Source organism: Muscardinus avellanarius (genome assembly GCF_963383645.1).
Source record: "Muscardinus avellanarius genome assembly, chromosome: 5".
Taxonomy (NCBI): Eukaryota; Metazoa; Chordata; class Mammalia; order Rodentia; family Gliridae; genus Muscardinus; species Muscardinus avellanarius.
This window is the reverse complement of record NC_137790.1, coordinates 42,077,618-42,089,784: the sequence shown is the minus strand read 5'-3', so window position 1 is coordinate 42,089,784 and position 12,167 is coordinate 42,077,618. Positions and strand designations below refer to the sequence as shown.

General features: G+C 40.7%; 1 protein-coding gene across 1 annotated transcript in view; it reads right to left on the bottom strand.

The window, feature by feature from the left end:
• The window catches only part of ZNF654 (zinc finger protein 654), a gene marked incomplete at both ends in the record, with an annotated part of 84,669 nt that extends 73,034 nt beyond the window's left edge, over positions 1-11,635 (bottom strand). Inside the window, one exon of the mRNA XM_080696487.1 lies at positions 11,441-11,635. Within this exon, the coding sequence (XP_080552613.1) occupies positions 11,441-11,635 (195 nt within the window). The remainder of the gene's footprint in view (positions 1-11,440) is intronic.
• Between the last annotated feature and the right edge of the window lie 532 nt (positions 11,636-12,167).

The following is a 12,167-nucleotide window of genomic DNA, read 5'->3' as shown; positions in this document are numbered from 1 at the left end:
AATATAAAAAAGGTCTGGGAGTATAGCCCAGAGGTAGAAAGCCTCTGGGTTCCACCCCCAGTACCACTAAAAAAAAAAAAAAAAAAAAATCTCTTGTTTGAAGCCAGGTGAGGTAATGCAACCCTGTATTCCCAGTACTTGGGAGGCTGAGACAGGAGGATTGCATGTTTGAAGCCTGCCTGAGCAACCTACTGAAGCCCTCAGAAACTAGTGAGATTCTGTTTCAAAGTAAAAATAAAAATAGGTCTGAGGGTATAGTCCAGAGGTAGAAGGTCCCTGGGTTCCATTCCCAGTACCACAAAAACAAAACAAAACAAAAAAATACTTGTTTTAGGCAGAAAATACAAATTCAACATGCTGAAACTAAATCAAAGAATCTCAACAGAACTCATTTTGCCCCAAAATCCAGAAATAGTCAAGCCTATTTGCTACCACGTATAAAGTACTGTATACCTTTTCTTGTGTCTATTGGCTTATCACTATATCCCCACAGTCTTATATAAGTGACAAGCTCTCACATTCCCATCTATGATTTTTCTAATACTTAGATGGAAAAATTTACAGTTATTTTCCTATTTGGAGAGTTGACAATATAAGAGTATTAATGCACTAGACTTAGGATCTTATAACATTACATAAATCAACCTCCTTTCACATTTCAGTTGCCACCAATGGCTCACCATCCTCTAAAATCCTTACTGAATATTAACTTACATTTAAAATGGTATTGAGCCGGGCATGGTGGTGCACACTTGTAATCCCCACGCTTGGGAGGCTGAGACAGGAGGATTGCATGGGTTCGAAGCCAGCCTCAGCTACTCAGTGAGGCTTCCAGCAACTTAGTGAGACTCTGTTTCCAAATTAAAAATATATATATGTGTGTGTGTGTGTGTGTGTGTGTGTGTGTCTGGGAGTATAGCCCGGAGGTAGAAAGCCTCTGGGTTTCACCCCCAGAACCACCAAAAGAAAAAAAAAAAGTGGTATTGAACTGATGAGATTTATTGACCATATTCTTTCAAATACTTCACCAGATACATATTTTACCATAGATTTCTTTAAAGTCCTCTTTTCTATTTGTAATTGTTAAGGTATAGTTTAGCACATTTTGGCAGGAAAATAAAAAAAAAATAGTGCCAACAGTAGCAGTACAACTGGTGCCTTACTTCTTTTTGGCAGAACAACAAAGTGATAGTTATCATTTTAAAAAACTTAAAAGCAATAAACTCCACTTAAAAAATTTTCTTCAGCTGAGCATGGTGGCATACATTTGTAATCCCAGCATTTGGAAGGCTGAGACAGGACTGCAGTTTGTGGGCAGCCTGTCAGGTACTACTTTATGAGGTCCTTTGCAACTCAGTGAGACCCTGTTTCAAAAGAAAGAATAAAAAAATAGGGCTAGGGGTGTAGTTTGGAGGTACAATGCCCCTGGGGTTTCTTCTCCAGTACCACACACAAAAAAAAATTCTTCTATCATTTTATCTACAAAATTAAAATTGAGGATTGAGTCCAAGGTCTCCTGCATGCTAGGCAAACACTACAACACTGAGTTATACCCCCAACATGAGATCGTGTGTGTGCGCGCGCTTGCGCGCCTGGGGATGTAACCCAAAAGGCATTCGACCTCCAAGCTACACCCTCTGCCCAATTTTTTATTCTTTATTTTGAAACCAGGTCTCACTGAGTTGCAGAGGGCCTCACTAAGTAGCTGAGGCTGTCCATGAACCGCGGTCCTTCAGGTCTCAGCCTCCTGAATGCTGGGATTACAATCATGTGCCACCACGCCCGGCGAGATCATTTTTTTTTTCTTTTGGTGGTACTGGGGTTCCTGGAAGCCCCTCTTCTACCTCTGGGCTACACTCCCAGACCTATTTTTATATTTTTATTTGGAAACAGGGTCTCAAGCCTGTGAGGCTGGATTCAAACCTGCGTGACCCTCCTGTCTCCATCTCCCAAGCACAGGGATTACAAGCGTACACCACCACGCCCGGCTGAGATCATTTTTTTAAGCAATGTAATGAGTGGTTATTTAGAAATCAATAGTAAATATACATCTAAAGAAAGACTTTGACCAAATAAGTTACTAAAGCTTAGGATCTCACTGGTCAACTTAAAATGACCTTTATTAGGTTCACCTAACCAACTCTTTTTTTTTAAGGCATTTACATAATTTGGAAAAACAAAGAATTAAAATCTTATCATATTCAAAATAATTTTCCATTTAATTGTAGAAAATAATCTCTAAGGCAGGAATGGAAAAGATATTATATTTATATTTTATCTTTTAATTATAACAGTAGTAGCTTAATCAAGAAAATCTAGAGAAATAAACAGGTGTTAAGAAAAATAATATGTTGGGAATGTAGCACAATGGTCATGTGCTTAAGTACAACATTTAGTTCCCCAAATATAGCTATCAAAATCCAAGGTTCATTGTATTTTTTTCTAAGTTACTGTTTTTCCAAGAAATTCACCTTTTATGAACTGGAAAGTCCCAAATGTATCAATTTTTAAACTTACTTTTATTTTTTGGTACTGAAAGCTGAACCCAGAGATAGTCTACCTCCAAGCTATATCCTCAGACCTATTTTATTTTAATTTTGAAACAAGATGAGCGTGATGGCACACGCTAGTAATCCCAGCATTCAGGAGGCTGAGACCTGGAGGATCGCGGTTCGCGGTCAGCCTCAGCTACTTAGTGAGGCCCTCTGCAACTCAGTGAGACCAGGTTTCAAAATAAAGAATAAAAAATAGGGCAGGGGGTGTAGCTCGGAGGTGAAATGCCCCTGAGTTCCATCCCCAGACTCGCCAAAAAAAATAATTAATTAATTAATTAATTTTGAAACAAGGTCTAAGTTGCTAAGGCTGGCACTGAACCTCCAATATTCCTGTCTGGGTCCTCCGAAGTATTGGGATTATAGTAGTACACCACCATGTCTGGCTTCAAATTTTGAAAATTATTTAAAATAAAGCACTTTTTAAAAAAGCTAAATGGTGTGTGTGTGTGTGTGTGTGTGTGTGTGTGTGTGTGTGTTTGTGTTACTGGGGATGAAACCCAGTGGCAGGATCCCCCTGAGTTGCAAAGGGCCTCACTAAGTAGCTGAGGCTGTTTGTGAGCCATGCTCGTCTCAACCTCCTAAATGCTGGGATTACAAGAGTGCACCACCATGGCCTGCTAGAAGTCTTAATATGCAATTTAGAAATAAATAATTTTGACAAAGAAAAACAAAGGACAAATAAATAATTTTCAGTTTTGAAATATTCACTACATAATACATCAAGAAAGATACTCTTTTGCAAAAGTAAGTAAGCCACTACAAAGCCAGGCCTGGTGGCATAAGCTTGTAATCCCAGCATTTGGGAGGCTAAAACCAAAGGATCGAGGTTCACGGACAGCCTCAGCTACTTAGTGAGGCCCTCTGCAACTTAGTGAGACCCTGCTTCAAAATAAAGAATAAAAATTAGGGCAGGGGGTATAACTCAGTAGGTCGAATGCCCCTGGGTTCCATCCCCAGACCACCCCCCCAAAAAAATAAGTCACTACAAGTTAATTTCAATTCATTCCTTTTCAAATCTTGCATCTTTTATTCTTTACTGAGCTAAAATCTAATTTGAGACTTCTAGTTAAATGTGCCAGACAGAACACACCTTCACTTTTGCTCCCACCTGCAAATTTCACTAAAAGTAAAAATTTTTGTTTTAAAAGACACACAGCTAGGCATGATGGCGCATGCTTGTAATCTTAGTACTTGGGAGGCCAAGTCAGGAGGATTATGCAGATTTAAAGCCAGCCTCAGCTACTTAGTGAGGCTCTCAGCATAGTGAGACCCTGTTTCCAAATAAAATATAAAATAGGTCTGGAGTATAGTCTGAAGGTAGAAAGCCCCTGGGTTCCATTCCCAGTACCACAAAATAAATAAATAAATAAGTAAATAAGTAAATAAATAAATCACCCACAAGAATTAAAAAGAATCCCCAAAAAATCTCAGGAATTTTAGGCACCTTATGCCTCTAAAATTGGAAGTCAAGCAGGGTGGTGAAAAAAAATAGAAAAAGTGTTTTTTTTTTTTTAAAAAAAAAAAGAAAGATTAAGTAAAAATCTCCCCCAGGTCTCCTCCCCTAACAAAGTGAAAGAAACTACCTCTTAATTCTCTAGAGAATCTAAACTATGAGAAAGAGACTCAGAAATGAAGTGGAGGAGATTTGAAAGGGAAGGAATATGTAGAAAATGGGGTAAAATCCAAGTAGATAGTGAATATGCTCAATATGGAGATGGTGATAGAGTTCTTACATTCTCCCTCCAGTAGGCCAACTGACTTCATCTACATTTAAAAAACAAAATGTATAAAAGCCAGGGCGGGCGTGGTAGCACACACTTGTAATCCCAGCATTCCTCCGGAGGCTGAGACCAGAGGATAGAGGTTTGCAGACAGCCTCAGCTACTTAGTGAGGCCCTCTGCAACTCAGTGAGACCCGGTTTCAAAATAAAGAATAAAAAATAGGGCAGGAGGTGTAGCTCAGAGGTCGATGGAATGCCCCTGGGTTCTACCCCCAGACCCACACACACACACAAAAAAAAGTATAGACATAGAGGTAAATATCAAAAAACTAAGAATTGTACATGATTGCTGCTGGAGAGAAAGAAAACAGAGCATTACAACTGTACAATAATAATAAGGCCACCATATCATCCCTGATCTATTCAAGATTTTTTAATGAGAAAAAAATTATTTGTTTAAGCAGCTTAAGCCAGATCTCTATTCACAGAAAGATGCAATTCTTGATATTTAGGTCTTGTATGCTTTTTAAACTATGTATAATAAAAGTAAAGGTAAAAATAATTCCAATTAATAGCAAAAAATGGTAAGAAATGTATTATATACCTTGAGAAACTACTCATGGAAAAAGGATCATGTCAATTCTATACCAAAACCAAAATTCTATACCAAAACCAAAATTAGTTTGAGCTTGATAAAGTACTCATAGAACTAGAAATATTATTTAATTCAATACTAAAACCAAGAAACAATTTATTATACCTTGAAAAATTCATACAACTAGAAGCATTATGTAAATTCTACACCAAAATCAAGACAGAGCATTTCCTAAAACAACGAAATTTGAATATCTCTAAAGAGACATGTACATGTACTTTATAAAAAATATAATGAAGCAGCCAGTGTGGTGATACATGCCTGTGAGTACTTGAGAGGCTGAGACAGGAGGCTCATAGGTTGAGCCAGCCTCAAGGCCATCAGCAACTTAGTGAGACCTGTTTCAAAATTTAAAAATAAAGAGGGAAGTGGGGGGGGGGGCGCATGCTTGTAATCCCAGCACAGCATTTGGGAGGCTGAGACAGGAGGATAGTGGTGCATGGCCAGCCTCAGCTACCTAGTGAAGCCCTCTGCAAATCAGTGAGACCTTGTTTCAAAATAAAGAATAAAAACAGGGCTGAGGATGTAGCTTGGAGGTAGAATGCACCTGGCTTCCATCCTCAGTACTGCAAAAAATAAAAAAATAAAAATAAAGGCAGAGACTTTGGAGTGTAGCTCAGAGGTAGAATGCTCTAGGATTAATCTCTAAACATAAATAAATAAGTGAATAAAGAAAGACAAACAAACAATAAGGCCAACTCTCACTGCATTTTAAGTGTGAACTGCAATGCTAGCCCACAATAGTTGCTTAAAAATTGTTAAAAAATCATTAAATACTCTTTCACCACATATAACATTACACATATAAAGTACTCACTAAGAGTCTCAAAGTAACAGTGTAGCAGGTTGTTAACCTAGGTATTATCTGACATTTTAAACCACATAATCACTTGTTGGGCTACCCTGTGCACTGTGGGACATTCAACAGCATCTCTGGCTCCAACTCATTAGTTGCCAATGATGACAATCAAAAATATTTAAAGACTGCCAAATGTTCCCTACAGGAAACAATATCTCTAAGAACCCTTGCCATAGATAAAAAGCAGAATGTTCATTATCAGAACAGAATTTAGGAGTTATAACATTTCTCTACAGGTCGTTATGAGATACAAACTATGAACTACTTATAAATTAGATTATCTCTAACACCATATTAAGCCCTCAGAGGATTTCATGTGGCAGAAATATTAATAGCTTCTATCTGTTTAAGCCTATCTATGTGCTAGTACAGTAAAGCACTTTCTGTTCATTGTATTATTTTATGCTTCTGACATCCTAATGGGATGATATTAAGTCAACTATAATAAAAAATAAATTTAAAGTCTACTTTATTAGAATATTAAAATGATTCTAGAAAGCCAGGTGTGGTGGCCACACTTGTAATCCCCGCACTTGGGAGGCTGAGACAGGAGGATCGCGCAGGTTCGAAGCCAGCCTCAGCTACTCAGTGAGGCTCTCAGCAACTTAGTGAGACCCTGTTTCCAAATAAAATATTTTAAAAATGGGTCTGGGAGTATAGCCCGGAGGTAGAAAGCCTCTGGGTTCCACCCCCAGTACTACCAAAAATAAAATAAAATAAAATGATTCTAGAAATACTTATTACTATTTATTTTGGCATCTAAGAAAAAAAATACCCCAACTTGTTTAGTTTACAATTTATGACCAAAAACAATGTATCTGGTTAAAAAAAAGAAAAAAGCTTAATTATAACTTTTTGGAATAAGGGAACTGTTTACAGCACTAGCAAGTTGATATACAAAAACAATCTGTTTCTTTAAATTCTTTTTACTGCTGTGGTATAAAGAATATTTTTTAAAACTTGTGTGTGTGTGTGTGTGTGTGTGTGTGTGTGTGTGTGTATGTGTGGTACTGGGGGTGGAAACTAGAAGCTTTCTAACTCAGGGCTATACTCCCAGATCTATTTTATACTTTATTTGGAAACAGGGTCTCACTAAGTTGCTGAGAGCCTAAGTAGCTGAGGCTGGCTTCGAACCTGTGCGATGGTCCTGTCTCAGCCTCCCAGGGGCTAGGATTATAAGCATGTGCCACCACGCCTAGCTTTTAAAAACTTTTTATCTAAGATTCCTTGTGTCTCTTTTGGCAACTTTTTGTTTCTTCCCATTTACCAAACTGGGGGGGGGGGGAGTATATTAACTTTATAATTATTTGACGATTTATTTATAATTCAGTCTGCCTTTTAGTAGATATTGAAGGCTGGGTTCAAATCCCAGTTTGCTCACCCACTGGAACCTAAGACAAGTTAGTCTCTTTAGGCCTCAATTTCAACTATGTTACTTGCTATCTGAAGGCAAGAGTTACAAGGCTCTCAAAAAGAGTTACTCTCATTTACTTTCCATCATCAAAGCAAATTAAGTATCAGTTAAGAGGCAACTGTATTTAAGCATTTATTGAGTCTACTAACAAGGACCAAGGGAGTATATGATTAGGACAATTGACTCAACATTACACCATGTCTTCTGTTTTATTTTTCGTTATGATAAAAGAGACAAGAACCTGTCTTCAAAATAAGTGTTCCTTCCTCTCTCCCTTCACCCACAGAACTGCCAAAAAAATTTTGATTCATTTTTCCCTCTAAAAGAAGGAACATGAATTGGAGTTTTTCTTCTCAACACCATTAAGCTACATAATTTATACAGCGAATGACCTGTCCCCTACTAAGTATATTTTATCCATTTTAAGTCATTTACTAATGAAAAAGGTACTTAATATTTATCTTCAGTAAATATTAGGAAACCTAATTGTTAAAAAGAATCTTTGGCAAATAGGTAATTTAATCCAGTGTTTTCCTTATTAGAAAATAAAAAATTCCTAAAGTGGAATTTTATTAATCAATAGATAAAATCCAGCTTAAGACAAATGATTCTTTTATTCCATCTAAAAGTTTGAATATAAAAAAGAACTTTACAAAGCTCACCTACAAATTACAACCAGAAGAGAAACCCAAAGAATACTTTTATCTGTAATCTAGAGTATTATAAAATAAGTAAAGAGGTTTCAGGTAAAGGTTGTTAACATAAATGTATGTCAGTATGACATTCATAATTTAACAATATAAAAAGTCATTAAATTCTGCCTATTTATTTTTCCTTCTATGGACATTCAGAAAGTGCCCTAATTTATATAACCATCAACTTTATTTGTTCTCAAAATATTTTAGTATAAACCAGACATGGTGATGCATTCCTGTAATCCCCAGTAACTTGGGAGACTGAGACAAGAGGATCACATGTTCAAAATCAGCGTCAGCAAATAAGTGGGACTCTCAGCAACCTAGCAAGACCCTGTTTCAAACAAAAAAAATAAAAAGAGGGCTGAGGGTATAGGTCAGAGGTAAAATGCCCCTGGGTTCAACCCCCAACATTATCAAAAATATGTATAGTGTCAATGATCAGATACCTTTTCACGGCCTAAGCTTGTTCATTTGTTCTTAACTTTATTTATTTATTATTTATTTTTTTTTCTGTACTAGGGATGGAACCCAGGGGCATTCTACCTCTGAGCAACCCCAGCCCTATTTTTTTATTCTTTATTTTGGTGGTTCTGGGGGTGGAACCCAGAGGCTTTCTACCTCCGGGCCTATACTCCCAGACCTTTTTTTTATATTTTTTTGGAAACAGGGTCTCACTAAGTTGCTGGAAGCCTCACTGAGTAGCTGAGGCTGGCTTCGAACCCGTGGAATCCTTCTGTCTCAGCCTCCCAAGCGCGGGGATTACAAGTGTGTGCCACCACGCCCGGCTTTTTTATTCTTTATTTTGAAACAGGGTCTCACTGTATTGCAAAGGGCCTCACTAAGTAGCTGAGGCTGGCTTTGAACTTGTATGATCCTCTGGTCTCCGCCTCCCAAATGCTGGGAATACGAGGGTGCGCCACCATACCCAGCTTTCAAAATCAATTTTAAGAGCTGGGCGTGGTGGGGCATGCTTGTAATCCCAGCAGCTGGGAGGCTGAAACTGGAAGATCACTCAGGTGTGCAGGTTTGCAGCCAGCCTCAGCTACTTGGTGAGGCTCTCAGCAACTTAGTGAGACCCTGTTTCCAAATAAATTATAAAATAAGGCTGAGGGTATAGCCCATAGGTAAAAGCCGCTGGGTTACACACACACACACACACACACACACACACACACACACACACACTGATTTTGAGAAACAATAGTAGCCAAAAAGTTCTCAAAGAATGTGCTAGTACTCAAAATTTCAAATTCTCCACCAATCAGTTTTTTTGATCAAGTAAATTAACAAAACTAATAACTAAAACTGGGTTGGGGGGGTGTGGTCCAGTGATTAAAGCAAAAAGCCCTAGGTTCAATCCCCAGCACCAAAAAGAAAAAAAAAAGTAAAAAGGCCAAGTTTTTCTTTAATGATTTAAAAAGCATAAAAACATAGATTTTTTTTTACCCCTGAATATATTAAAAACATCAATTGTATCTTAATTTTCAGAAGTTTAAAATTCCTGTAGATAACAGAGTCTACCAATAGCATAGTTTCTAGATGTAAAATGTAATTAAAAAACAAGCACACTGTAAACAAGATACTGAACTTATTTTTTGATTCACTGATTGACAGTACTGGAGACTGAATCCAGTACTAGCATTTACCTCTGCTACCTCCAAGCTATATCCCCAACCCTACTTTATTTTGAAATAGGGTCTTGGTAAATTGCTGATGGCCTTACTAAGTTGCTGAGGCTGGACTCAAACTTGGAATCCTCCTGTCTCAGCCTCCCAAATATTGGGATTACAGGTGTGTGACACCATGCCCAGCTGACACTGCACTTCTTAATCCAGAGAATTTCAATTATCAAAATAAATTTTCAAGAAAATTATTAAAGAGCAATGTCAAAAGAAATTGACACACCCTTGGTACCAATACAACTTCAACCTTAAAACCAACGTATTTATGACACTGGAGGAGAAAAGAGCAAAGGACAATTTACATTTAAATATTAAAAATTTACCTGAAAATGTCAACTCTATTCTTTTTCTTTCAATGCTTGGTGAAACATTAAATCAAATGTCAGTAAATACGATGTTCACTTCTTGTTAGCCTTATTTTATAATTGTTAACAGAATGAAATTAACAACTGATCTAAATCTCTTACATATTTGTTCACTTAACTCATATTTACTATCCCCTAAATTGATATAAGAGAAAAACTTATGTCAGAGAGGTTTAGAAACTGGTACAAGGTAAGCACTTAAGTGGTGAAGGTGGGTTTGAACCCTACACAATAAATTTTAAAATGGGCAGGATGAGGCCGGGCATGGTGGCGCATGCTTGTAATCCCAGCATTTGGGAGGCTGAAACCGAAGGATTGCAGTTCGTTCAAGGACAGCCTCAGCTACTTGGTGAGGCCCTCTGCAACTTAGTGAGACCCGGTTTAAAAATAAAGAATAAAAAATAGGGCTGGGAATGTAGTTGGGAGGTAGAATGCCTCTGGGTTCCATCCCCAACACCGCAAAAAAAAAAGGGGGGGGGGAGGATAGGATGAAAAAGTAAATTTTTTCCAAAGCAGTTTGCAAAAACAAGACTGTGGTGAATAAGAACAAAACATTTAAATTATAAATGCACGTAGATGAGAATACAGATTACACAAACTTTACTCCTAAACAAGTAGGTTAGCTCTATAATATTTGATTACAGTCAGAGACTAAACCACATCCAATCCTAATGTCACTTGACTGAGTAAAGGAAATAATTCAGTGTCACAGTTTGGACCCTGAATTTTACAGGCTAAACATTGTAATTTAAAGGGCAGGAAGAATGGTGATGTAACATAACAGAAGGAATAGTTTAAGAAAAACGACTTTCTCTGCGATCAGTTAATTAGGAAAGAGTATGTATTAAGAGGTAAGAAAAGGAAAGATGACGATCATACGCCTTTAGCGCCCCACCCACCGAAAAAAGTAACTAAATCACCGTGGGTCAGCGCCAAAGCCAAGTGGAGAACTGGCCCAGCGGGATCTCGTGAGGGGATGACAGGAGACCCTAGCAGAGGGGGAGGGGTGGCGGTGACAGAAGAGGAGGCGACAGAGGTGGCAAACCTTCCATCCCCGAAAAAGAGAATATCGGGGCAAGGGGCGGAAAGGGAAGGCAAAAACGTGAACAGAGGTTCCGACGAAGAGAGAAGGAACAGAGTAGAAAACATAAGAAAGGCGGGACCCTCGGGCAGGAAGGGGTCTGTTCGGAGCAGGGGAGGCATGTCAGAACAGAGCTTTCCGGGCAGCTGACCCTCCGCCGCCCCAGCCCCTCCACCACCCGCGAACTCTCACTTTCTCAGCAACCGCAAGCCCGCAGGTCACCCGCGTCCTGCTCCCCGTCCCCCACCCGAGCCAGAGAGGTGCCAGCGGGGGACGGAAAGTCCCCTCGCCCTCCCTGTTGGGCTGGGGGAGCGATCCCCTCAAACAGCCCAGATCGGTGGACGAGAAGGCCAGGAGAAGCAGAGGCCCAGGACCCGGTGACAAGTCCGGGCGGCCGACGGGCGCCTCACCTGACAGAAGCGTCGGCAGTAATCCCGACTGCTGATCCCGACGCCGTCGCCGCCGCCGCCGCAGCTGCCGCCGCAAGCGCCGCCTCTGCCGTCACCCGGAGCTCTAAGCCCTTCAGGACCTGGCGGGGACTCCACAATGGCCACGAGCTCTTCTCCGAGGCGCTCGGCCTCTTGGTCGCTCTCTTCCTCCGCCATGAGGCTCTCGCCGCCCAGCGCGTACCAGCCCCTGCGCCGCCGCCGCTGAAGCTGCCTCGGCTAACCTCCTCCTCCTCTAGTTCCCTCCCCCTTCCCTCCGCCCCAGCCGGACAGGGGCCACTCCGCTGGGCTCTACTTCCGGCTCCGCCCACCCACGCCCCCAGTTTTCATTGGAGAAGCCTAACCGCCAATCATATTTATGCCCACCCTCACACTTCTATTGGTTCACTCAGCCGTCCGTTTGGTACAGCCGCCGCCTGTTGGTCTGTGCTGTTCGGCGGTTGCTGGGGACCGCCTACGGGCTCTGCCATAGGCGGTGCGGGAGGACGGGGCGCGGCGGGGGACGCGGCGGCCGCCGCGGGGCTCTCTCGGGCGACGGCGGCGGCGGGTGCAACTCCTCCCTCGCCCTCTTGCTCCTCCCTTTCTTCCTTTCCTTTCCGGCAGGGTCTCGTCCACTTTCCCTAGCAGCGGCGTCGATCTTACGGTACCGAGGCGCTGGGGAGGCCGCGGCGGGCCCGGCCGTTGGTGCGGG